Source organism: Bombus vosnesenskii, unplaced genomic scaffold, assembly GCF_011952255.1.
Source record: "Bombus vosnesenskii isolate JDL3184/JDL3185 unplaced genomic scaffold, Bvos_JDL3184-5_v1.1 scf7180000013316, whole genome shotgun sequence".
Lineage (NCBI taxonomy): Eukaryota > Metazoa > Arthropoda > Insecta > Hymenoptera > Apidae > Bombus > Bombus vosnesenskii.
Window position 1 is genome coordinate 4,089,145 of NW_022882962.1, and position 26,566 is coordinate 4,115,710.

Sequence of the window (26,566 nt, forward strand, 5' to 3'; positions counted from 1 at the left end):
ACCACCACCACCATCACCATCACCTACCGATTCTCCACCGTGTGACTCTACACCACGACTACTACACTACGACTCTCTCAAAAAACCAAAAAATCCAAAAAAAAAAAAAAAAAAAATCGAACAACAATAAAAAAATGAACCAATCGTGAAAATCGTGGGTTTGTCGGTGATCTAGAGCGCGAATGCACCAGCGACCTAGAGTGCCCCAATGAAAAAGCCTGCATAAACCTGCAATGCGTGGACCCGTGCGGTCTCCGCGGTGCCTGTGGGATCAACGCCCTGTGTCGTGTGGTTCTGCACAAGCCACGATGTTCCTGCCCTCAGTGTTATATCGGTATGCCTCACACGGCCTGTCATCCAGACCCCAAATGCGAAACGCTGAATCCCAGACCTACGCCGAACATCGGTTGCTCGTCCGATCGCGACTGTCCAGAGAGTCTATCCTGTCATTCTCGTACCGGAGAGTGTCGTGATCCGTGTCTAAGTTCACAATACACCTGCGAAGTAAATAAGAGATGCCAGGTGCGGAACCACAGGCCCATGTGCGTGTGCAAATACGGATTCGTCGTGAACGAGGTCGGGGAGCTGACCTGCGCCCCCGACACGTTGACATGCACGAGGGATTTCGACTGTCCGTCGAACGCCGCGTGCGTTAATGGAAAATGCCAGAATCCGTGTAACGTGAGAAAGAAAAAGCCGTGTCCGGCTGATAAAACCTGCGATGTCCTGGACCACCGTCCCGTCTGCATATGCACACAAAACTGCAATCCCTCCCTCTCCATTTGCCTGCGAGACAGTGGCTGCTCTCCAGACTTGGCGTGCCGCAACTATCGCTGCGTGGACCCATGCAGAAACTCCACCTGTCCGGCTGATGCCCCCTGTTACGTGGAGGAGCACAAGCCTATCTGCAAGTTCTGTCCCCCCGGCTTTGTGCCAGACACTAAATACGGATGCATGAAAGGTAAACACCATTTCTCACCACCTATCTCTCTCTCTACTCTATTCTCTCGCTCTCACGCTCTACAATTCTGTATTCTGTTCCTATATTTATTCTATATCTATAGAGCTCTGTCTTCGTTCCACTTTTTTGGATATATTATATATATATATATATAAATAGCTGACACAAGTTACTATATTCTTTCACCGAATATTATTCACAACGATATATATATATCTGGAATATCTGTCTGACTCTTACTCGCCTATACTACTGTTATACTATACGCCTCACACCGAACATACCAGTTGCTACTTTTCAGGTTTCTTACCGTTCAAACGGTGGAATGACTCGATAACGTGGTTGCTTCGAATGTTTCAAAGAATACGGTTTGATCGATTTATATATTTTGTAAAATGAGAGTGTTCCAGCGTCTGAATGGAAAAATCAGATGTTTCAGGTTCCAATGCCACATATACAACTATTCATCCCGATACCTATACTCTCCTCTACTCTGCCGACGTCCTCACTGTTCAGCGATTATTATTTTCTCCGTTACATCTGTCTCTGTAAAGATCCTAATCGATTATATACTTCTGACCGATAGCTTGTCTATTTATTACGCGAGCATGCTTATATAACTTAATATTATTAATTCGTAGAGTGTGTTTTTTTTATATTATTTGAAGTAAGCCAGTAAATCGGACGTGATCGTAGTGATTAGTCTAATCGAGAAAAGAGTGACGCTTGAGACATTTTCAGCTGCCTCTTTGAGCTACTTCGACCTATCTTGGCTCGTTCAGCGTGTTTATATTCTATTGTATTCGCAGCAGTACTTCACCACACGCCCGACCGTTTCTGCGAGTCCGATGACGACTGCAGCGACACAGAAGCCTGTGTCGATGGATCCTGCGTTGATCCTTGCGTCGGCCACTGTCGATCGACAGTTCGATGTCGGGTTAAAGCACACAGGCCTGTTTGTGGCTGCGACCAATACGATCACACTTGTACAAACACCACCACAACTATGCAAACTTTCGATTATTCGACACCAGAAATCTACGAGATGACTACACTTTCGACAACTACGCAATTTAATTTTGATATCACAGCATATACTTCTTCTACTATTACGGAGGAAAGTACAACGATTCCGTATTCGAGTGAAAGTACAGAATCTTCGAGCGGAAGTACAGAATCTTCAAGTGAAGTAACCACTGAAACTTCTGAGGCCCCTATGACAACTATACAAACTTTTAACTCTTCGACACCAGAAACTTACGGGGTGACTACACTTTCAACAACTACGCAATCTAATTTTAATACCACAGCATATACTTCTACCGTTACGGAGGAAAGTACGATTCCGTATTCGAGTGAAAGTACAGAATCTTCGAGTGAAGTAGCCACTGAAGCTTTTGAGGCCTCTATGACAACCATACAAACTTTTAACTATTCGACACCAGAAACTTACGGGATGACTACATCCTCAACAACTACGCAATCTAATTTTAATAACACAGCATATACTTTTTCTACTGTTATGGAGGAAAGTACAACAACCTCGTATTTCAGTGAAAGCACAGAATCTTCGAGCGAAGTAATCACTGGAATTTCTGAGACATCTATTATTCAAGAAAGTACATCCGTCTCCATGGAAAGCAAACCAACTTTAAGTACAACAGTAGCGGATGACGTATTTAAAACTTCCACGACGCTGACAACAGATGTCGAAGGTGCAGAAAGTACTACTGCTTCAGACATCTCAGAAGTGTTTACTGTTAAAGATATTTCCGAAGAAAGTACCGAAATTATTCCAACAGTGAAAGATATTGAATTCAGTAGTGAGAAATTTTCTAAGAGTGAGACAACTACTATGTCTTATGTTACTGAAATGACGTTTACTACGAATTTAATGAAAGAAACGAATGTAAGTACAGAAGAAACTGAACCGACAAAAGTGCAGATAGTCACTCCTGTTACATATGTTTATCCTCCAGATGAGACGTTGCCATTGGGTCATGTTGTTACTGTTACTCCGATATGTGTAGGTGAGTATACTACAGAAGTGCCAGAGATTACTGAATCGACAAGTACGTCTAGCAGTTTTATTGAGAATGTTACAATGGGTGAAAGTTCCAGTACAATGGAATTGATTACTGAGAATTTAAATACAGCAACGACAGAAAATGTAACATTGATAACTGTGACAGCAGAATATCCTCTGAAAGATGAAACAACAATTGAGTCAACGACAAAGACGTCGCAAATAACAGGGGAATATTCGACAGAGCCATTTTACCATTACACAACTTTAGAATCTCCTACGAGTAAATTGGAAACAACTACTGAAAGATCAACCGAACGATCTTTTGTAACAGATTTTTTCACGAAAGAACCTTCAGTAACAATGTATTCTACGGAAGAATCTTTGGAAACCTCAACGATTGAACAGCCACGAACAATAATGCAATATATTACGGATCAACCTTCTACAACTAGTCAGTTTTCTATCGAACAACAATCAACGACAACACAGTATTCAACAGAACAATCTTTTACAACTCTAAAATATTCAACAGAATCACCATTGCCAACTGATCAATATACCATTAAACAAGAATTAACAACAACGCAATATCCTGAAAAATCTTCTACAACTTCACAATATTCAACAGAACATCTTTCAACGACTGAACAATACACCACGGAACAATCTACAACTAATGAATATGTCATCGAACAACAACCATCGACAATACAGTATTCAACAGAACTCTCAACTGAACATACCAAGGAACAGCATTCAACAGTTCAACAATATTCTACGGAACAGCCACAAACAACTATACAATATTCCACGGAACACTTACGAACAACAACACAATATTCAACGGAACAACCTCCAACAACTATTGAATATTCCATCGAACAACAACCAACAACTATACAGTATTCAACAGAGCTTTCAACCACTGAACATATTACGAAACAACCTTCAACAGTTCAACAATATTCTACGGAGCAGCCACAAACAACTATGCAATATTCCACGGAACACCTACGAACAACAACGCAATATTCTACGGAACAACCTTCAACAACTAATCCATATTTCACCGAACAACAACCAGCAACAACACGGTATTCAACAGAACTCTCAACTACTGAACATATCACGGAACAACCTTCAACAGTTCAACAATATTCTACGGAACAGCCACAAACAACTATACAATATTCCACGGAACACTTACGAACAACAACACAATACTCAACGGAACAACCCCCAACAACTATTGAATATTCCATCGAACAACAACCAACAACTATACAGTATTCAACAGAGCTTTCAACCACTGAACATATCACGGAACAACCTTCAACAGTTCAACAATATTCTACGGAACAGCCACAAACAACTATACAATATTCCACGGAACACTTACGAACAACAACACAATACTCAACGGAACAACCCCCAACAACTATTGAATATTTCATCGAACAACAACCAACAACTATACAGTATTCAACAGAGCTTTCAACCACTGAACATATCACGGAACAACCTTCAACAGTTCAACAATATTCTACGGAACAGCCACAAACAACTATACAATATTCCACGGAACACTTACGAACAACAACACAATACTCAACGGAACAACCCCCAACAACTATTGAATATTCCATCGAACAACAACCAACAACTATACAGTATTCAACAGAGCTTTCAACCACTGAACATATCACGGAACAACCTTCAACAGTTCAACAATATTCTACGGAACAGCCACAAACAACTATACAATATTCCACGGAACACTTACGAACAACAACACAATACTCAACGGAACAACCCCCAACAACTATTGAATATTCCATCGAACAACAACCAACAACTATACAGTATTCAACAGAGCTTTCAACCACTGAACATATCACGGAACAACCTTCAACAGTTCAACAATATTCTACGAAACAGCCACAAACAACTATACAATATTCCACGGAACACTTACGAACGACAACGCAATACTCAACGGAACAACCCCGAACAACTAATCGATATTCCACCGAACAACAACAAACAACTATACAGTATTCAACAGAGCTCTCAACCACTGAACATATCACGGAACAACCTTCAACAGTTCAACAATATTCTACGAAACAACCTCCAACAACTAATCGATATTTCACCGAACAACAACCAACAACTATACAGTATTCAACAGAGCTTTCAACCACTGAACATACCACGGAACAGCCTTCAACCATTCAACAATATTCCACGGAGCAGCCACAAACAACGATGCAATATTCCACAGAATACTTACGAACAACAACGCAATATTCAACGGAACAACCTTCAACAACTAATCCATATTTCACCGAACAACAACCAGCAACAACACGGTATTCAACAGAACTCTCAACTACTGAACAACGTCCAACAATCCAACAGTATTCCACGGAACAGACACACACAACGATACAATATTCCACGGAACAACCTACAATAACTGTACCATACTCCACAGAGCTAGAACAATATTTCACAGAGTCATATCCCACATTAACAACTCCTATAAATACTCCAGGGCAGATACCTTGTGACCAAACCACCATCAATGATTCCGAATGTAATATCTGTTTGAACGATACGTGTCGGCCCGTGTGCTTCAACCTAACAGTGAACCAGAGTACACCTAATTGTAGCATACTCCCAGGTAAAAGATCTTTCTCGTCGGGAGTTATTATAAATGTGCTGTCCTCGTGTTCACCAATATATGTCAAACTATTCTCCAGTGTGACATCATCCGGTATCCAGATAAAAATTGGAGGCAACCAATTCTGGAGAGTTTTATTTCTTTTTTTAATTTTCTTGATCGACAGATCGTGCACGAATTGACGATCGTGATACATCCTGATCGATCAATTGTCCGTGGGAACAATGGAAAAATGGCATATTTGATAAATATTATATGTATAAATATAAGCGTAGTTGCAGTTTACCTCTGTAATTCAGTGCAGACAAGGACCTGCTGCATTAGCGCTCTTTTGCATGTTGTATATTATTTTTGCGCCTGTGCACGTTTTCTTCTTGCTTATCTATATGTAGTGATTAATTGTACTTTTTTGTGAAGTTGCAAGAAAGTTTAAAGGAAATTTTTAAAAACGTTTTCTATTCGAAATAGTTTTTAGTTAATTCCCTTTATGTGATGTGGAAATGTGAAATGGAATGTTTCCTTTAAATGTAGCAAAACTAACGATTGTTTCTGGGCTTTACACATATAACACGAAAACCACTATATGTTTTAGAAATTAGGGGATTGTGTATACTATTTTCTGTGTTTATTGTTTTATTAGTTTTTTGTTTAGATATACGTGTATATTTTTTTTACATATATATTTTGAGAAATTTTTATTTAGAGAATTCATTGAATAAGTTATGAAGAACAAATAGATTCTGATAATTCTTTTATATGGAAAATTTAGTTTGAAATAGTATGAACTATCGTGGTCGAGTTATTTTGAGCTTCTAATGTACGTTCATTTTGTTAGATACCAAATGCAAAACGCACGACGACTGTCTCTCTCAATTGGCCTGCATAAACGATCAGTGTCTGAACCCGTGCACTCTTCATAATCCTTGCGACTTCGTGGAAGTCTGCCATGTTCAAGACCACAGACCCGTTTGCGTGAAAGGTAGAATATTAGAAAGAAAAATTAATTTGAGATAAAATTGGATGCAAAATTTGGTTGGAAGAAGATAAAGATCAATTGATACAACTTCGAAACTTACAACCAGGACATTTGATATTAAATACTTATTCTCAAAGTTTACAAATTAATTGTCTAAGAGATTTTGAAGCTTAATTTCAAAGAATTTGAAAATCGGTAACCGAATAATAACTGAATTTGTATCATTTGACGTTCAAAAATCTCTACTAGTTATAAAATGTTATGGTCCGCCATTTGCATCCCATTTTTACCAGAAGAAACAGAAATTGATTCCACGAAATTGATCTTTTTTTCCAATTTTCTCAGATGTAATAAACGATAAGACAGACTGTCCCTACTGTCCAGCGGGTATGGAGTGCGATCCAGCGACGTATACTTGCGTGAAAGGTTTGTACAAGAACATCATGATCCATCATTTCGTTTCTTTTTACAGCGCTCATTCAACTTGTTCTGTAAATATGTACATATGTATTGTACATGTATATTTTGTACGTATCACGTGCAATTTTAATTATTCAACATTCGATTTTCACACTATATTTCCACGACTCTCAAATCATTCACAAGTCTTAAATTAGATCTGTTAGCATTTTCCCTTCGATACTCATCCTTTAACTTTCAAATCTTGAAAACGATACGATTGTTTTATATCAATCACGATCTTCGTGCATTCACATATACACACAGAGTATACTGTATTTTATACAAGCTGATTTACTCAATACGAGCCTACCACCCTTATTTTTATACTCGTGCACTCTTTCTCTGGGCTATACGGGCTTTTTTCTCAATCTTTCCTTAGCGGGTTGCACTAGCAACAAAGATTGCCCGCTGACAGAGGCGTGCATTGAGGGCACTTGTCAGGAACCTTGCCTCGTTTGGAATCCTTGCACCAAAAACGCGATCTGCGTTAACACCAATCACCAAGCGGATTGCAGCTGCGAGGACGGTTATCATGGAAATGGATTCTCCTACTGTGAACCAGGTAATTTCTTCGTTATTTAAATATAACAAATTTTTTCAATATTTAAATACAATTATCAAATTTTAGAAAGATTAATGTAATCTTCATATTTTTATTTCTATTACAATTTATTTTACGTTAAAATACGTTATTTGCGAAAGACTGATGCATGTAGCATTCTACATATATATATTTTGCTTCATAAATATAAGATCTAGATATACCTAGATATAAGCATAAAACAAATATTATATGATATAAATGTTATAAATATTTGTGAATTCACAACGTTTCAGAAGAAGAAAGCAGAAACGTATGCCAATACAACGAAGATTGTCCATCGAGCAAATATTGTGATCGCCTTAACCGGAAGTGCATCGACCCATGCTTGGAGAACGATTGTGGTGTGAACGCGAATTGTTATCCAGAGAATCATCAAGCTCAATGCAAGTGTTTGCCTGGATTCCAAGGAAATCCTGAAATTGGATGCACACTAACGACCACCAATCCGTGTGTTCCAAACCCTTGTGGTTTAGACGCCATGTGCGAGAACGATAATGGCAATCCTATATGCTTCTGTCCGAAAGGATTGACTGGAAATCCGTTTGAACAGTGTAGTAAGTTTCTCAAATATATTTTCTTTAGTAAGTTTGAAGTATAGAATAGTTCTTGCACCGATTGAAATTTTTCATGAAACTTCAATTAGGAAGAAAGTTAGTAAAAAAAAATATGTAATGGAAATTAATTAAATCTTTTGTACTCAACCATCTTTATACCTAATTATTGTAAATTAAAATTTCTGATGAAATTCCAAGAATTTCAAAATTAGAGCGTATATGAAGATAAAGAATATTTAACGGAAATTCGATTTTCTAACGAGCCTAAAAATATTTCTTCTCAGTACCAGAAGGTGACCAGTGCCAAGAAAATCCATGTGGCGTTAATTCTGGGTGTCGCGTGGTGTCAGGGCAAGTGAGATGCTTCTGTTTGCCAGGATACGAGGGGAAACCACCTGCTTCTCCTTGCACGCTTCCTAGCAACCCTTGCGAACCATCTCCTTGTGGACCTAATACTCAATGTACCGTATTGAACAACGGCCTTTCGAAATGTACTTGCCTACCAGGATACATCGAAAGTCCAAATACGATCAGGGGATGCGTGCCTAAGTCTGATCAGTGTAGTCCTAATCCCTGTGGACTTGGCGCTAAGTGTGACTCGAATAGAGTACCTCCTTGTTATTGTCCGGAGCATACCGTTGGAAATCCTTATCAGAGTTGCGCAGGTAAGTGTTTGTCAAATTTTTAACAATCTGTACAGTTCGTAAAATTCTTAACAGAGCGCGTTATGTACACGTAAAAGATAAAAAATTAACTCAAACGTGGCTTTTGTTTTTTGTTTTCAGTAACTCCAGCAGATACATACTCACCTTGCCTGCTAGTTCCTTGCGGAAAGAACGCGGTCTGTGTCGAGGAGGACGGCATTGGAAAATGCAAGTGTATTCCACCATTTATTGGGAACCCATACATGGACGGTTGCGAAGCGGAATGTATCGTGAACCAAGACTGCGACAATCATCTTGCGTGTTTCAATCAGCATTGTAGAGATCCTTGTCCAGGTGTTTGCGGTTCCAATGCAAAATGCGAAGTGGTTGATCATGTTCCAGTTTGTTCTTGCTTACCTGGCTACACCGGCGATCCGTTCGGCTCTTGCAAACTCGAGACGTCTCGTAAGTCTTTATAATTATTGGGTCCGGACCATTGTAATTGTATTATGAAACGTTTTATCTGCAATGTAGGATTCCAAAATGCATTTCTTGTATTAGTACTTTGAGGTACTATAAATACAAAACAGTTTGAAAAGGCATTCCCTACTTGTTTAGTTGTCATTGCAGAATCTATTTAGAGAGTAAAATTGAATTTCAATCGGTTCTTCCAGCTCTTCCATCTCAGAATCCTTGCATGCCATCACCTTGCGGACCGCACAGTATCTGTCGCGTGATGAACGATCGTGCCGTTTGTTCGTGCAGTCCAGGATATCATGGAACGTCGCCTAATTGTCGTCCAGAATGTCTAGTTAGCTCAGAGTGTCCTGCACACTTGGCTTGCATCGGTCAAAAATGTGGTGATCCTTGCCCTGGTCTCTGTGGACAGAATGCTTTATGCCAGGTCGTCAATCACAACCCCATTTGCAGTTGTCCTTCGGATTATCTCGGTGATCCTTTCACTCAATGCGTCAAAGAAGGTAATTTAATCGAATTTTTCAATTTCTTAAAAATATTTATAAACGATTCAAACACAAGGAAGTTTATGAAATATCTACCGAATGAAATATTTAAGTCTCTGTCTCTAGGTTCTACTTCTTTAGTTGTGTTCATAAAAATATGAACTGGCGTAATGTGTTAGAGGGCATTACAAATAATTAACAGACAATAACGATTTCAATAAAACTATTTACCTTTTCTTTGTCAGATATACCACTGCCAAGACCAAAGAATCCTTGTTTACCATCGCCCTGTGGCCCGAACGCCGAGTGTCGTGTGCAAGAGGATCATCCAGTTTGCACGTGTATCAGTGGAATGTTCGGAGCACCGCCACTTTGCAGACCAGAATGTTCGATTCATCAAGACTGTCCACATTATCTCGCCTGTGTTCAAAAGAAATGCGTGGATCCTTGTGCTGGTTCTTGCGGATTTAATACCAACTGCACCGTGCAGAACCATCGGCCAATGTGCCAATGTAACGAGGGTTACGAAGGGGATCCATTCTCTGGATGTAGCAAAGGTAGAAATTCTTGAATTCTATAAAGAATATCGCAATGTTTCATTTCAACGATATAACTTGACTTTGGATTGGACACGTAGTAGCAATACTTCCCCATTTTTTACTCGATCAAATTGAAGTTGATGAAGACACATATTATGAAGTAAACGATTATTTGTTTTTTCTACAGTTACTTTCCCAGTGCCACTGCCATGCGACCCATCGCCGTGTGGCGCGAATGCAATTTGCAAAGAACGAAACGGAGCTGGTTCGTGTAGCTGTTTACCCGACTACACCGGAGACCCATATCAAGGATGTAGACCAGAATGTGTTCAAAATTCAGACTGTGTTCATACGAAGGCTTGTATAAACAATAAATGCAAGGATCCATGCGTGGGTGCGTGCGGTATAAATGCTCAATGTCAAGTGATCAATCATCAACCCTCGTGCAGCTGTCTCTCTGGCTACACGGGAGATCCATTAAAATCCTGCCATATATCGCCTGGTAAATTTACGAAATAACACGAATTAATATTTTGACAATGTCGTACGAAAAAATTTCAGGCAAATAATGGGCGAATATTTGAAAATTCAAAGATTTTGAGAAATCTAGAAATGCTCGAAGTTTCAAGATTTGAATATGCTGATAAAGAAATAATCGTTATTTACGACATCTTATTACATTGTCAAAGGATTAAAAGATCAAATCATAATTCTTGCCATTTCATTATAAAACGTCATTTTATTTTTTTCTAGTAACACCACTGCCACGTGATCCATGCCAACCATCACCTTGTGGATCATATAGTAATTGTCGCGTGATCGACAATCATGCGGTTTGTTCCTGCCAACCAAATTATGTCGGTAGTCCTCCACAATGTAGACCAGAGTGTGTGGTTAGCACAGATTGCGCTCAGAACATGGCTTGTATCGATCAGAAGTGCAGAGATCCTTGTCCAGGCACTTGTGGTCAGAATGCTGATTGTCAAGTTATCAACCATAATCCCGTATGCAGTTGTACGTCTGGATACACCGGAGATCCGTTCTTTGGTTGTGTCAAAGAAGGTAAGATCTTTATTTGCTTACGTCCCGTGACTCTCTACATAAGCCAGACTTTATCCTTCGGGCAGGATGGTCACGAAATGTCCTAAATACCTTTATTTTGGGCCCTCAATAATCTTAAGAATCCATCATAAATTTTAGCATTTTTTATAGTTATGGCCCTTAAGACCAGACAAGTGTCTTTTAAGTTGAAGTATTCCTTAGATTTATTGTCCATACTGTCGATTATCGTATCGTAACGAGAATTTACGATTCTTGTTGGCGCCTCTATCGCGACCGCGTCTCTTCGCGAACAATTGAACAATTTTAATCGTTCATTTTATGTAATTGTGATTTTCAGTAATTGTGATTTTGCAAAGTTATTTTTAAATACTTTTTAAAGTGGAACCGAAACAACCTGGACCAAAACCAAGTGGAAATCCATGCATTCCATCGCCTTGCGGTCCAAATTCTCAGTGTCGCGTGATTGATGGATTCCCAGCATGTTCCTGTCTACCGAATTACGTAGGCAGAGCACCGAATTGTCGACCGGAGTGTGTTATTAACGAAGGATGTCCTGGAAATCTTGCATGTCAGAACGAACAGTGTGTAGATCCTTGCCCGGGATCCTGTGGCGTGAACACTTACTGCAATGTCGTGAAACACAATCCAGTTTGTATTTGCAATACCGGGTACACTGGAAATCCATTCACTGAATGCGTACCTATCATGAAAGGTAAAGTACCGATAGTTTAAGAATTGTTTTGCTGAACGATTTTAATCTTCGAATTTTCAGATATTTAAATTTGTAAACCTTCGATTCTCAAGTTTCAAACTTTACAAATTTCCGAATTTTCAAACTTTCAAATATTTACATTCCTCGGTTCACCAGTTTCTAAATTTCCAAATTTTCATCTTAAAACCTTTCAAATTCTTAGTACCCACAACCACGGAACAACCGCGCACGCCATGCAATCCATCTCCGTGCGGAGCGAACGCGATCTGCAATGAACGTAACGGCGTAGGATCTTGCACTTGTCGTCCAGAATACATCGGCGATCCCTATACAGGATGTCGACCAGAATGTGTGACAAACACCGATTGCGATCGTAGCAAGGCTTGCCTGAACAATAAATGCGTGAATCCATGCCCTGGCACATGCGGTCAGGGAGCAACTTGTCGCGTGATCAATCACGCTCCATCGTGTTCCTGTCTTCCTGGTTTCACCGGGGATCCTTTCAGCGCCTGCGTAGTGCTCGAAGTGACGCCAACTTCACCGCCACTAAATCCCTGCGAACCATCGCCATGTGGACCCAACAGCAACTGTCGTGTTCACAATGGACACGCTGTGTGTCTTTGTCAACTAGGATTTGTCGGTGTTCCTCCAACCTGTCGTCCAGAATGCACAGTGAGCTCGGAATGTTCTCAAAACAAAGCGTGCATCGATAACAAATGCGCAGATCCTTGTCCAGGTTCCTGTGGGTTGAACACTAAATGTCTGACAGTGAATCACAATCCGATTTGTACTTGCACTAATGGATACACTGGCAATCCACTGGTTCAGTGCACCAAATTTAACGTATCACAACCACCGTTTAAGGATCTTGGAAGTCCGTGCACTCCTAATCCTTGCGGACCTAATTCTCAATGCAGAGTTATTGGCTCTCAACCAGCTTGTTCTTGTTTGTCGAACTTCATCGGTCGTCCACCGAATTGTAGACCGGAGTGCACTGATAACTCGGATTGCTTCCATTCGGCCGCGTGTATTAACCAGAGATGCAAGAGTCCTTGTCCCGGAGCCTGTGGAGAGCTGGCTAGGTGCTCCGTTCAGAATCACGTTCCGATTTGTACGTGTCCCGAGGGTTATGAGGGCGATGCCACTGTTCGGTGTACTCTGGCACCTCCTCCAGGTATGACCTCCTATTTCTAATACTTCGATTATGCTTCAAATTTTCAAGCTTCCAAATTCTCAAACTGTTCAATTTTCAAATCTTTATTCCATTATAACTAAACTTTATTTTATTTAGCAACGGACATAAGCGTAACAAACCCATGTTCTCCGAACCCATGCGGTCCAAACGCTCAATGTCGCGAAAGAAACGGTGCAGGAGCCTGTGCATGTCCACCAGATCTTATCGGAGATCCGTACGATAACGTGAAAGGATGTCACAGAGAGTGTGAATCGAACAACGATTGTGCTCCACAATTAACCTGCGTTGGTTTCAAGTGTTCTGATCCGTGCCCAAGCACTTGCGGTACATTATCCATCTGTAATGTTCAGGAACATGTTCCGGTGTGTACTTGCCCTCCAGAATACACGGGAGACCCGTACTTCGCTTGCGAAGTTAAGGAAATATCGAGTGAGTCTGTCATCTATTAAATTTCATACATTTCATATTCATTTCACATTTATGTTTGATTTCTATTGCACTTGGTTATAATTAGATCGAATAATGATTTTTATTGATTAATTGTTACTACATGTATAAAGTATCGGATAAATATTTTATTATTGTGAATTCATTTTTCAGGAGAACCATTGGATCCATGTTCACCATCGCCATGTGGACCCAATAGTAAGTGTCGCGAAGTGAATGGTCAAGCAGTCTGCACGTGTCTTCCGGAATACAGAGGAATCCCACCGAACTGTAGACCTCACTGCGTGGTCAATGCCGAATGTCCAGCTCACTTGGCTTGTTTGAATAAGAAATGCACGGATCCATGTCCAAACACCTGTGGATTGAGAGCATTGTGTACTACTAAGAATCATAATCCTATTTGTACTTGTCCTGTTGGATTTACAGGAGATCCTTTCTCACTATGCTCGCCTGGTAAGAATTTCATCAATTTTTATATGGATACAATTTTAATACTGATACTTTATGAAGATAGAATTCATTAAATTATACTAATTATACTTAAATTTTCGAACTTCTAAGTCTTCAAATTTTTTTATCTTATTTATCTATTAGCGCAAGAAGTTCAACCGTTCACGGAACGACCGCCGTCCTGCACTCCATCACCCTGCGGTCCAAATTCGCTGTGCCAGATCATATCCGGAAACCCAGCCTGCTCCTGTTTGCCAAATTACATCGGTGTTCCTCCAGAGTGCAGACCAGAGTGCATTCTAAGCTCCGAATGCAAGAGTCACCTTGCTTGTGTGAACCAGAAATGTCAGGATCCTTGTCCAGGATCTTGTGGCGTTAATGCTCAGTGTCACGTACTGAATCACATTCCTGTTTGCACCTGTATGAATGGTTTCACCGGTGATCCGTTTACACAGTGCACAGTGATTCCACCAAGTAAGAAGATATATTTCATTTTTATACTAATTAAATGATTGTTCAGTTTCTTACGAGATGCAAAAACGCATTTTATCCTTAGCAACTGTACCATCTGTGAGCGATCCATGCAGCCCATCGCCTTGTGGACCTAACGCCCTATGCAAAAATGGAGATTGCGAGTGTTTACCTGAATATATCGGCAATCCGTACGAAGCTTGTCGACCAGAATGTATTCTCAATTCGGAATGTGCACGCGATAAGACTTGTCTGAAGAATAAGTGCAGAGATCCTTGCCCTGGCACATGCGGACAGAATGCGGTGTGCGATGTTGTGAATCATATTCCTGTGTGTTCCTGTATACCTGGATACATTGGAGATCCGTTCGTCAGCTGTCGTGTCCAACCACAAGGTGAGTAGAATAAAAACTCTATTTATTTCGATTTATCGAGAGACAAACAGTTCGTACATCAGTAGTTATTTGATATTTTTAACTCTCTGTGACTTCTCAATCGCTTGAAACGACAAAACTCGAATCAAATTTTTAAATCTGACCTCCCGGACTTACGAATTTTGTAATTTTCAAATTACTAGATATTTCGATTTTCAAATTTTTCAAATTTCTAATCTCTGATAAATTTTTCGGAACTTAATCAAGATATGATATGTGACGATATCCAGTAAATCATAAAATGCATTTTTAGTTCCAGAAGCAATGAGAGATCCATGCTCGCCCTCACCATGTGGACCAAACAGCCAATGTCGTAACATCGAGGACCACGCAGTGTGTTCTTGTCTTCAGGGATATCTTGGATCACCACCTTCGTGCAGACCAGAATGCGTAGTCAGTACGGAATGTCCTCCAACTCGTGCTTGCGTGAACAAAAAATGCACGGATCCCTGTTTGGGTTCTTGCGGCTTGAACGCCAGATGCGAAGTGATCAATCATTCGCCGATCTGCAGTTGTCTTTCTGGACAGACTGGAGATCCTTTCAAGAGCTGCTACGATACTCCGAGTAAGGCATTTTCAATCAACTATTAGGTTGCATAATAAATTCGTTCGCCTCTCGCAATGTCGAAGTCACAGTCCCAAATTCTACATTAATTACGTTCATATAATTTATCTTTACAGTCTTACCAGACGTCAAAGACACGGGAGATCCGTGCAATCCATCGCCATGCGGTCCAAATGCTCAATGCCACAACGTGAATGGCTATCCATCCTGTTCTTGTCTTCCAACCTATATCGGAACCCCGCCGTCTTGTCGTCCGGAGTGTCTCATAAATCCCGACTGCCCATCGGACAAAGCTTGCGTAAATTCCAAATGCACGGATCCTTGTGCAGGGTCCTGTGCCGAAAATGCCAGGTGTTTGGTAGTCAATCATGCTGTTACCTGCTCATGTCCAGCCGACTACACAGGAAATCCTTTCGTCCAATGTGTCGAACTGGATCGTAAGTTCATTTAATTTGCTTATTACATCGTTTGGAAAGTTCATCATTTTCTTAAATAATCTAATCTCTTCCCAAGCAAACAAATTGTTTTCTACGTCTCTAACTTATCGTTAGTTTTATACAAGGAATTATCTCCTTTCCGGTTGTACCACGATTTCGCAAACCCCTTGTATTTCTCACGTCCATCGCAATCGTTAATTAGTTATTTTATTGGGTATTTTAAATTTCTTCCATTTAATCATTTTCATACGAATACTCTTAATCGGTATATTTCGTATCTCAAATTGCAGAAGAGCCAATCAATCCATGCGAGCCTTCGCCTTGTGGTCCAAACGCGATCTGCCAACAGCGTGACAACGTCGGTGCTTGTATTTGCATCGACGATTACCACGGAAATCCCTATGAAGGCTGTCAGCCAGAATGCATCCTCAGTTCAGACTGTCCAACGAACAAAGCCTGCGTTCGCAACAAATGTGAAGATCCGTGTCCAGGAATATGCGGCATCCAGGCTCAATGCTCCGTCATCAACCACATCCCTACTTGCACATGTCAGCCTGGCTACGTAGGAGATCCCTTCAGCATCTGTAATTTACCAATCAATGCAGACACTGAGCCTACTGTCACTGATCCATGTAGTCCTACGCCTTGTGGACCCAATAGCTTGTGCAGAGCCGTGAAATATCAAGCTGTGTGTACTTGCCAAGAATCATTCGTTGGTTCTCCGCCTAACTGCAAGCCCGAGTGTGTCGTAAATTCTGAATGTCCTCAAAATAGGGCTTGTTACAAATACAAGTGTAATGATCCTTGTCCTGGAACGTGTGGAGTGGGAGCTAATTGTCGTGTAATTAATCATAATCCGCTGTGCAGCTGCCCTCAGGGTACTACGGGAGATCCTTTCTCTAGATGCTATCCTCAGACGAGTGAGTATTTAAAATAATAATTATATGACTGATTTTTAAAAACCTTGTTTGAATTAAATTAATAAATTGACATTATTTTAAAATTATATTTTTTCCAGTCACACCAACGCCACCAGTGGGTGATCCTTGCAGCCCAAGTCCGTGCGGCCTCTACGCAGAATGTAGAGCAATTGGCGATCAAGCTGCTTGTTCATGTCTCAAGAACTACATAGGACTGCCACCAAATTGTCGACCAGAGTGCGTCGTTAACACAGATTGTCCTTCTAATCAAGCCTGCATCTCGGAAAAATGCAGAGATCCTTGCATTGGATCGTGTGGACAAAATGCAGATTGTAGGGTGCAGAATCACATTCCTGTCTGCTTGTGCCAACCAGGATATACCGGCGATCCTTTCACGCTATGCTCGCAGATAATAGGTATTTATTAAATTCGAAGGGATTTTTTTTTGCTTATTTTTTTTTATTTCAAACAGCTCGTTAGATCGACGAATGTGAATTTTCTAAAAATAGATCGTACGTCTATAAAACTTTGTAACAATCGTACATGCGTGATCCGACAAATTAAAACAAATTAAACGAAATTACTAATTTCATGATACTGAATCGATTATTGAATTTTAAAATTGCTTATTATGATTTTCGTCTGTGATCTTTATTGCCCATGTTTTGTCTTTATCTATTCATTAGACAGTTGAATTCACGTTTGTATTATTATTTATTTTATAGAACAACCGAAGCCAGAAGATCTGTGCAATCCATCCCCCTGTGGACCAAACGCAGATTGCAGAGAGGGAATCTGCACGTGCCTTCCAAACTATTTCGGTGATCCATACTCGTACTGTCGTCCAGAATGCACTATGAATTCGGACTGCTCTCGAGTAAAGGCGTGTGTCAATCAATTTTGCGTGGATCCTTGTATTGGCACGTGTGGAACCAATGCGAAATGCGACGTGGTCAATCACATTCCTATGTGCAGCTGTTTCCCTGGTACCACTGGAGATCCGTTCACACTGTGTCGACCACAGATATCTGAAGGTGTGTATAATATACATATGAGTTTTAGCTTTAGTATACATACGAATTTGTATAAGCAATCCGCAGAAGTACACGAGGACTATATTAAAGAAATTTTGATCGATTTCTCAGAACCAAGAAAACAACCATGCACACCGTCTCCCTGTGGGCCGAACAGCATTTGCAAGGTGGTGAACGATCATGCAGTCTGCTCTTGTCAGACTGACTTTATCGGTAGTCCTCCTGCGTGCAGACCAGAGTGTGTAGTGAGTGCCGAGTGTCCGTTAACTCAGGCGTGTCTCGCTAACAAGTGTCAAGATCCCTGTCCAGGAACTTGCGGACAGAATACCAAGTGTCAAGTAGTCAATCACAATCCAATATGCAGCTGCTCCGAGGGACACACTGGCGATCCTTTCACTAGATGTTACATCATGCCCAGTAAGCTTTCTTGTTTCTATATTTAGACATTTAACCATCTACATAGTCTGGTTTGAAAAGCAATGGAATTGCTGATGTATTGAATCATACACCGATTTTTCTTCTAAAAATTGTTCATTTTATCGAATGTATGTTCCTTCGATATAAAGAAAAAAATGATAAATCAGTTAGTAAATAGATTTTTCGAGACACAATTGCATTATGTCAAAGATATTGACTTCAAATCTCTCGAAAAATATTGATTTCTAAAATATTAATTGTTGTATTTTAGATACTAAACTTATATATTTGCATCGAATACATTGTCTCTCTTTTTACGCCTGTTATATCGAATACAGCCTTTTAATCGCTAAGTAACATCGAAATCAGATAATCGACAGAATTATATTTACATCTATTTTTTCCGTAATCTTCAAATATTATTTCTTCGAATTTCAGGACAACCACCAGTACCAACGAACCCGTGTCAACCATCTCCGTGTGGTCCGAACGCGGAGTGTCAAGTGCGAGGTGATAGTTCAGCGTGTTCGTGTATCGAAAATTACATCGGTGTTCCACCAAATTGTAGACCTCAGTGTACGATTAATCCCGAGTGTCCGCCGCATTTAGCGTGTATGCAACAAAAGTGTCGCGATCCGTGCGTCGGTCTGTGCGGTTTAAACGCTCAGTGTACGGTGGTGAATCATCACGCGGTGTGTGCTTGTGTCGATGGTTACAGCGGAAATCCGTTCAGCGTTTGCGAGGCGATCCCGAAGGGTGAGTCTATCAAAGAACAATTTTTCATATTTCTTTCCTTCTTTCTCTCCTATTTGCAAATTTCGTCGTTTGCATGCGGACGAAGTGCAGGTAAGTGCTGATTTACATCTTCCAGAGTTAGACTGCGGATTTCTGCAAATTTATGAAACATTTGAAGATGCAAAAGTGCGTGTAATATACAAAAATATTTGTGGAATGTAATATATAAAAAAACGTACAATATGCGAAGTATAATATAATATAAATATAATATAAAAAATATAATGTAATATCTCGTCACAACGTTTAGTAGGTAAAATAATTGCCTATCTACCATTATTAATTAAATTCGTAAAGATATGAATTTGCGTAAATATCCGCAGCCTAATAATAACGACCATTTCGTTTGCTAACAAATAATCATATTTTCGTCGTTGAGAAAGAACAGGCCCTAACAAACTCGGTGACAAAACGTCACTATGGTGGCGGGGCCATGAATTATCATCAACATGCACTTAGAGTGAGAATAATCGCCAATTGCATAATCACACCTGCGATTAACGTACCCAACGAAGTTGAGCACGGCTTCGAAAACCCCCACACGTACATATAATTGAGAAAATAATCATAAATGAAATATATAACCATGTTAAGAGATTGAATGGTGGCGGGGCCTATGGAACATAGGCTCTAATTATACTGTCCCCTGAATGATACCCGATAACCAATTCATCCCCTCGAATATGTAGGATATTGCACGTACTGACCATTCCCAATCCAAGCATAATGCTTTAAAACAGCCCTAAGGTTGAAACGTCCTGAGTTGGAAAAGTCTTGGAACGTTTGGTCCCCTATGTACTACTCCGTACGAACTACCCTCGTTGCTCTGGATACAAAGGCATTAACCCTTAAAAAGTGATACGAGCTTACCCTTCCCGATTAAAGATTGAAACCGACCTCGAAAACACGCTTATTAAAAAGTACTTATAAGAATTAATTCCCTAACCCTAGATTATTAAGAAGATTAAAAACCCTAATAAATCCCGAATGCTTAGAAGCGTTTAGAAGATAGTAGACGTTTGAAGACACGCCTCATGACCCCAAATCACCCTAACACTCGATGCTAGAGCGAGAGCCAGTAATAGGAGATTGAATCCTACCCTTGAAGGATCAGACAAACGCAAGCATTTGAATGCTTGTTATTTAAGAAAGCTTCTGCTTATCCCCGATCATTCATTCGCAAATTTATTAAAACCTAATGGAAATTCAACGAATATTCATACCACTGCACGAGCTTCCACCAAACACCGCATGATGAATTTAAACATAAGTGAAAGTGTTTCTCTTTTCGATCAGATACACCCTTAGATATTAGGAAACCATGCGAGCCTTCCCCCTGTGGTACCAACGCGATCTGTCGCGAGAACAATGGCGTCGGTTCCTGTTCCTGTCTGCCAGACTACATTGGTGACCCCTACGAAGGATGCAGACCTGAATGTACCCAAAACCCCGATTGCTCCAAGACGATGGCCTGCATGGGCCTCAAGTGCCGAGATCCCTGTCCAGGAACCTGTGGATTGCAAGCCCGTTGCGAAACGATCAATCACGTACCTGCGTGTTCGTGTAACCCTGGATACACTGGCAATCCGTTCACCTATTGTTCCCCCATCTCCGCTGCTCGTAAGATTCCATTTTGTGTCACGTTTTGCAACCAAAGACGCTTGATCATTAAACAAAGATAGAGACGTAGAACGTAGAATCGAGGCCTTCATATTCATATAGCTGCGAGTAGAATAGTAACGAGGAATCAAAGTGTTGTTTAGATTAATCAAGCTGTTAGTTCGTTCAAGTAACTTGAAACAATTTTATGAGAGTGAAAAAGCGATTTACTTAACTTGGAATATATTATCTTAATGTATAGCCTTGAAGTACGTGCACGTATTTCGTGTTTTAAGCGAAGTTCTAATTAGTCACACGTGAAAGAATATTCCAAGTTAAGTAAATAAATCACTCAGACCGATCATATATTGTTTCAAATTACTCGAACTGAAGTACCTTAATTAACCTAAATCATACTTAAGAGGATACCATGGCAGAGGACATACACAGACACGGAAAAGGATAGACACAGAGGACACAGAAAACTAACTTTCCAATCAGATAGTCAATTTAATTTCCGTGAGACCTCTTCATTTTTTCTCGACTTCGAATAGAAGATCATCGTTACGTTTCATTAGATTCGTCGCACAAGTAGTTTAACGAGCACAAAGCTTGATATATTTGCAACTGTGGCATATGTAGGCTGTTTAATGCAATTTTCCCTTACACAGCAAACCCCATAGAGTCAGACCCCTGTAGTCCGTCTCCATGCGGACCGAATAGTCAATGTCGAAACGTCAACGACCATGCTGTATGTACCTGCCTGGCAAATTTCATTGGAAGCCCACCAACTTGTCGACCCGAATGCGTGGTAAACAGTGAATGTTCGAGGGAACTTGCGTGCATTAATCAAAAATGCGCGTCCCCGTGCATGAACTCGTGTGGTATCAATACGCAGTGTAAGGTGATCAACCACAGCCCCATATGCATCTGTAATATTGGATATACTGGTGATCCGTTTACGAAATGCTTCCCTACTCCACGTAAGAATATTTCTCTTGATATTTTCTCCATCATAGATCATCGAGATTTTTTAACCCTCCATTTAAAAGTCAGGATCAGCTAATAACAATTTCTATTTTATCAGACTCTAACGAAAGCATACGAGTTGCTTTAATATACTAGATTTCAAAGATTCACAGCTTCTATTGTACAATGGTTACGCATTATATTCTCATTATTTATGGTCTCATTATGTTTTCTAATCTCATAGATGTGCAATTTATAATTAATGAATTTAGGATACTTTCATCGTAATACGTTCGTCAGCTTGAATTTCATATTATGCATAACCTACTTCGTCAAACATCCAGAATCTAAAACATTTTAAAACCTTCGACAATGCGTAATTTACTTCACCAAATATCCAGTATTCAAAAATTCTAAAACTTTCGATTCATCCTAACAAATTGAATACAAACGGCTTCTATTAAAATTAACCACGTATAATGTAATCAACAAATTTTAGAATCACCCCAGAAAGACACTGACCTCGCTCCCAAAGATCCGTGCGTGCCATCACCTTGTGGCATGTACGCAGAATGCAGGAACATCGGTGGTACAGCCTCTTGTTCCTGTCTGCCAAGATATATCGGATCCCCACCGACCTGTCGACCGGAATGTCGCGTGAATTCAGATTGCCCCATGAATCTTGCGTGTACCAATGAGAAGTGCAGAGATCCTTGCCAAGGATCCTGTGGTGTTACGTCCCTGTGCACGGTTTACAATCACGTGCCTGTGTGCACCTGCCCTGAAGGATACACCGGCGATCCTTTCAGCAATTGCTATCCCGCACCCATTAAACCAAGTAAGGAAATTCAAGAAAAAGTAAGAATTGAAATTTGTATGGTGTGTAAAAAATACGAGACACGTTCGTTCCTTTAACAGCTGAACCAACTGTTGTTGACCCTTGTGCATCCTCACCATGCGGACCTAATGCACGTTGCGACGATGGAATTTGCACATGTTTACCAGAGTATCAGGGAGATCCTTACGTTGGTTGTCGACCAGAGTGCGTACTGAATACGGATTGTCCTCAGAATCGAGCATGCATCAGGAACAAGTGTGTTGACCCTTGCCCCGGCACATGTGGCCGAAATGCGCAGTGTCTGATATTCAATCATGTGCCCATGTGCAGCTGCCCTAGTGGAATGGTCGGAAATGCATTTGTTCAGTGCACTGCCCTTCAAGGTACAACTCCAGGAACTTATCTTTTAACCCTTAATTCATATCGCTATATTATAGACGGTATAACACATTTGGTTACATTTGAATTAATTACCAATATTATTTTTCGATACTAATGTGAGAAAATATTCGTTATGACGGAAACTTAAATATCTACGATACTGTAACAATGACAGATACTGTAAAGAGGAATCCTTGTTCGCCGTCACCCTGTGGACCAAATAGCGTGTGTAGAGAGATCAATGAACAGCCAGTGTGTTCCTGCGTAGCAGGATTCCTGGGTGCACCACCTACCTGTAGACCAGAATGTACAGTCAGTTCAGATTGTCCTTTATCAGAAGCTTGTACCAACCAGAAATGTGTCAATCCCTGTCCCGGTTCATGTGGATTCAGAGCTACTTGTAACGTTGTCAATCATAATCCTATATGCAGTTGTCCATCAGAACTCACTGGCGATCCATTTGTTCAGTGTGTTCTACGACGTAAGATTTGTTTCCTCGATGTACCATCATTGGCGAAGTTTATAAAACTAATAATAATAATCCACATATGTACTTTTAGCACCCGAGCCCGTAGTGCCACAAAACCCATGCGAACCTTCTCCATGCGGACCCAATGCAGAATGCAGAGTGGTCAATGACGCTCCCTCTTGCTCTTGTTCGCCGGAATTCATAGGCACACCTCCCAATTGTAGACCCGAATGTATCAGTAACAGCGAATGTTCTGGTCACATGGCGTGTATGAATCAGAAATGTAGAGACCCTTGTCCGGGATCCTGTGGTGCTAACGCTGAATGTCGCGTTGTCAGTCACACACCTATGTGTGTGTGTCCGAGCGACTATACCGGTGATCCCTTCACTCAATGTACACCTAGACCACGTAAGGATCAACATTTTTGTTCATTGCCATTCTGTTATTATAGCCATTACTTGTGGTCACAGGAATTAGCAGTCGGAACCTTTTACTTTGATTATCTATGCCGGAAATATTTTATTGCATTAATTTTCCGTGTTTTCTGACTATTGTAAAACTTTTTAGCTGTCCCTGTGAATATTTCTCCATGCACTCCTTCGCCATGTGGCTTCAACGCGATATGCAAAGAACAAAACGGTATAGGTTCGTGTTCCTGTTCGCTCGATTACATTGGCAACCCTTACGAAGGTTGTCGTCCTGAATGTGTCGTTGATACGGACTGTCCATCTACCTTGAGCTGTATACGTTCTAAATGTCAAGATCCTTGTCCAGGCACTTGTGGAACGAACACAGAGTGCAAGGTTATCAATCATCGTCCTGCGTGCACGTGTATTCAAGGTTACAGTGGAAATCCATTCCAATACTGCACCTTGATGCGTGAATTAGGTATGAGTAGTTAGCTATTCGTTCTAGTATGCATTTGGCATAAACTCTTACGAATGAAAAGATTGCAATTCTTGTCTTTCGAAAGATTATAAGATTACAATATTTTCTATAAATTTAAATCGTAATCTTGTAGAAGATAAACCGACGTACAAGGACCCATGCAATCCTTCACCTTGCGGACCAAACAGTCAATGTCGAGTAGTAAATGATCAAGGGGTTTGTTCCTGTCTGCCAGAATATACAGGCGTACCTCCAATGTGCCGACCTGAGTGCGTTCTAAACTCAGAGTGTCCTCAAGATCGTGCATGTATTAACCAGAAATGCGTGGACCCGTGTCCAGCTTCTTGTGGTAGATTCGCTACATGCGTGGTCAGGAATCACAGTCCAATCTGTGCATGTAGGCAATCATACACGGGGGATCCCTTCACCAGATGCTTCCCTATTCCACGTAAGATATATCGAAACATTTCGAGTAACTTAATATTAGAAAAGTTGAGTACGATTTACATTTCACAATTGCACCTTTAGAAGCTACGCCTCCTACAGCACTCGAAGTTACACAACCATGTTTGCCTTCTCCTTGCGGTCCAAATTCAGAATGTCGTGTGGTTAATGGTGGGCCATCTTGTCAATGTCGACCATCTTATATTGGAAGTCCTCCAAACTGTCGTCCAGAGTGTACAGTGAATTCTGATTGTTCTCCTAGTCAGGCTTGCATGAGAGCAAAATGCGGAGACCCTTGCCCAGGTTCTTGTGGATCTAATGCTCAGTGCACTGTACTCAATCACGTTCCTATATGTTCCTGCTTCGAAGGATACACGGGAGATCCTTTCAGTAACTGTCATCCTGCTCCCGTTAAGCCAAGTAAGGAAGTTGAAATAAAAAGCCCAATCTGAGATTATTGAAAGGTTCCTAGAATATAACAGGTTTGTTCCTTTCGCAGCTGAACCCACTGTTACTGACCCTTGTACACCATCGCCTTGTGGTCCCAATGCACGTTGTGACAATGGAATTTGTACATGCCTATCAGAATATCAGGGTGATCCATACGTAGGTTGTCGTCCAGAATGTGTTCTGAATACGGACTGTCCTCAGAATAGAGCTTGTTTAAGAAACAAGTGCGTTGATCCTTGTCCTGGTACATGTGGTGTCAATGCAGAATGTTTAGTATACAATCACGTGCCCATGTGCAGTTGTCCTAATGGAATGGTTGGAAACGCATTCGTTCAGTGCACAATTCTTCAAGGTATAGATCAATGAATTTTCTTTACAACATTCGATTCGTATCGCTTCATTTTGTAACGCATTTGAAAACCATTTCAAAAAACTGTATCGTATTGTGATGATAATAGATACCGTCAAAGGAAACCCATGTTCGCCTTCACCGTGTGGACCAAACAGTGTTTGTCGAGAGATCAATGGTCAGCCTGTTTGCTCCTGCGTAGCAGGATACTTAGGAGCACCACCAACTTGCAGACCAGAATGTACAGTCAGTTCCGATTGTCCACCGACACAGGCTTGCACCAATCAGAAATGTGTCAATCCTTGCCCCGGTACATGTGGGTTTAGAGCCATTTGCAATGTTGTCAATCATAATCCGATATGCAGCTGTCCACCTGAACTCTCTGGCGATCCATTTGTTCAGTGTGTTCCACGACGTAAGATTTAGTTCTTCAAGATTTGAAAGCTGAACAGAATTTAGAAACGTAAGACAAATGATCGTAATTTGTACGTGTCTTTTTAGCACCCGAGCCCGTAGTGCCGCAAAACCCATGTGAACCATCTCCGTGTGGACCCAATGCAGAATGCAGAGTCATCAATAGTGCACCCTCTTGCTCCTGTTTGTCGGAATTCATAGGAGCCCCACCTAATTGCAGGCCCGAATGTGTTAGCAATAGCGAATGTCCTAGTCAGTTTGCCTGTATGAATAAAAAATGCAGGGATCCTTGTCCTGGATCTTGTGGGGCTAACGCCGAGTGTCGTGTTGTTAGTCATACACCTATGTGTATTTGCCCTGATCGCTATACCGGTGATCCTTTCACTCAGTGTACACTCAAACCACGTAA

General features: G+C 40.8%; 1 protein-coding gene across 1 annotated transcript in view; it reads left to right on the forward strand.

The window, feature by feature from the left end:
• LOC117235539 overlaps positions 1–26,566 on the forward strand; it is a 115,134-nt gene that overhangs the window by 42,507 nt on the left and 46,061 nt on the right. The window contains 37 exon segments of the mRNA XM_033497671.1: positions 176–961; positions 1,771–5,676; positions 6,512–6,655; positions 6,998–7,078; positions 7,494–7,676; positions 7,952–8,272; positions 8,557–8,937; positions 9,058–9,381; positions 9,591–9,896; positions 10,124–10,435; positions 10,605–10,919; positions 11,171–11,479; positions 11,859–12,191; positions 12,394–13,365; positions 13,483–13,815; positions 13,987–14,286; positions 14,428–14,757; positions 14,840–15,148; positions 15,441–15,752; positions 15,869–16,189; positions 16,480–17,109; positions 17,208–17,525; positions 17,835–18,143; positions 18,255–18,560; positions 18,999–19,316; positions 20,652–20,975; positions 21,626–21,937; positions 22,423–22,761; positions 22,842–23,144; positions 23,318–23,623; positions 23,703–24,020; positions 24,180–24,500; positions 24,634–24,948; positions 25,029–25,364; positions 25,444–25,746; positions 25,853–26,158; positions 26,245–26,562. Of these exon segments, the coding sequence (XP_033353562.1) occupies positions 176–961; positions 1,771–5,676; positions 6,512–6,655; positions 6,998–7,078; positions 7,494–7,676; positions 7,952–8,272; positions 8,557–8,937; positions 9,058–9,381; positions 9,591–9,896; positions 10,124–10,435; positions 10,605–10,919; positions 11,171–11,479; positions 11,859–12,191; positions 12,394–13,365; positions 13,483–13,815; positions 13,987–14,286; positions 14,428–14,757; positions 14,840–15,148; positions 15,441–15,752; positions 15,869–16,189; positions 16,480–17,109; positions 17,208–17,525; positions 17,835–18,143; positions 18,255–18,560; positions 18,999–19,316; positions 20,652–20,975; positions 21,626–21,937; positions 22,423–22,761; positions 22,842–23,144; positions 23,318–23,623; positions 23,703–24,020; positions 24,180–24,500; positions 24,634–24,948; positions 25,029–25,364; positions 25,444–25,746; positions 25,853–26,158; positions 26,245–26,562 (16,260 nt within the window).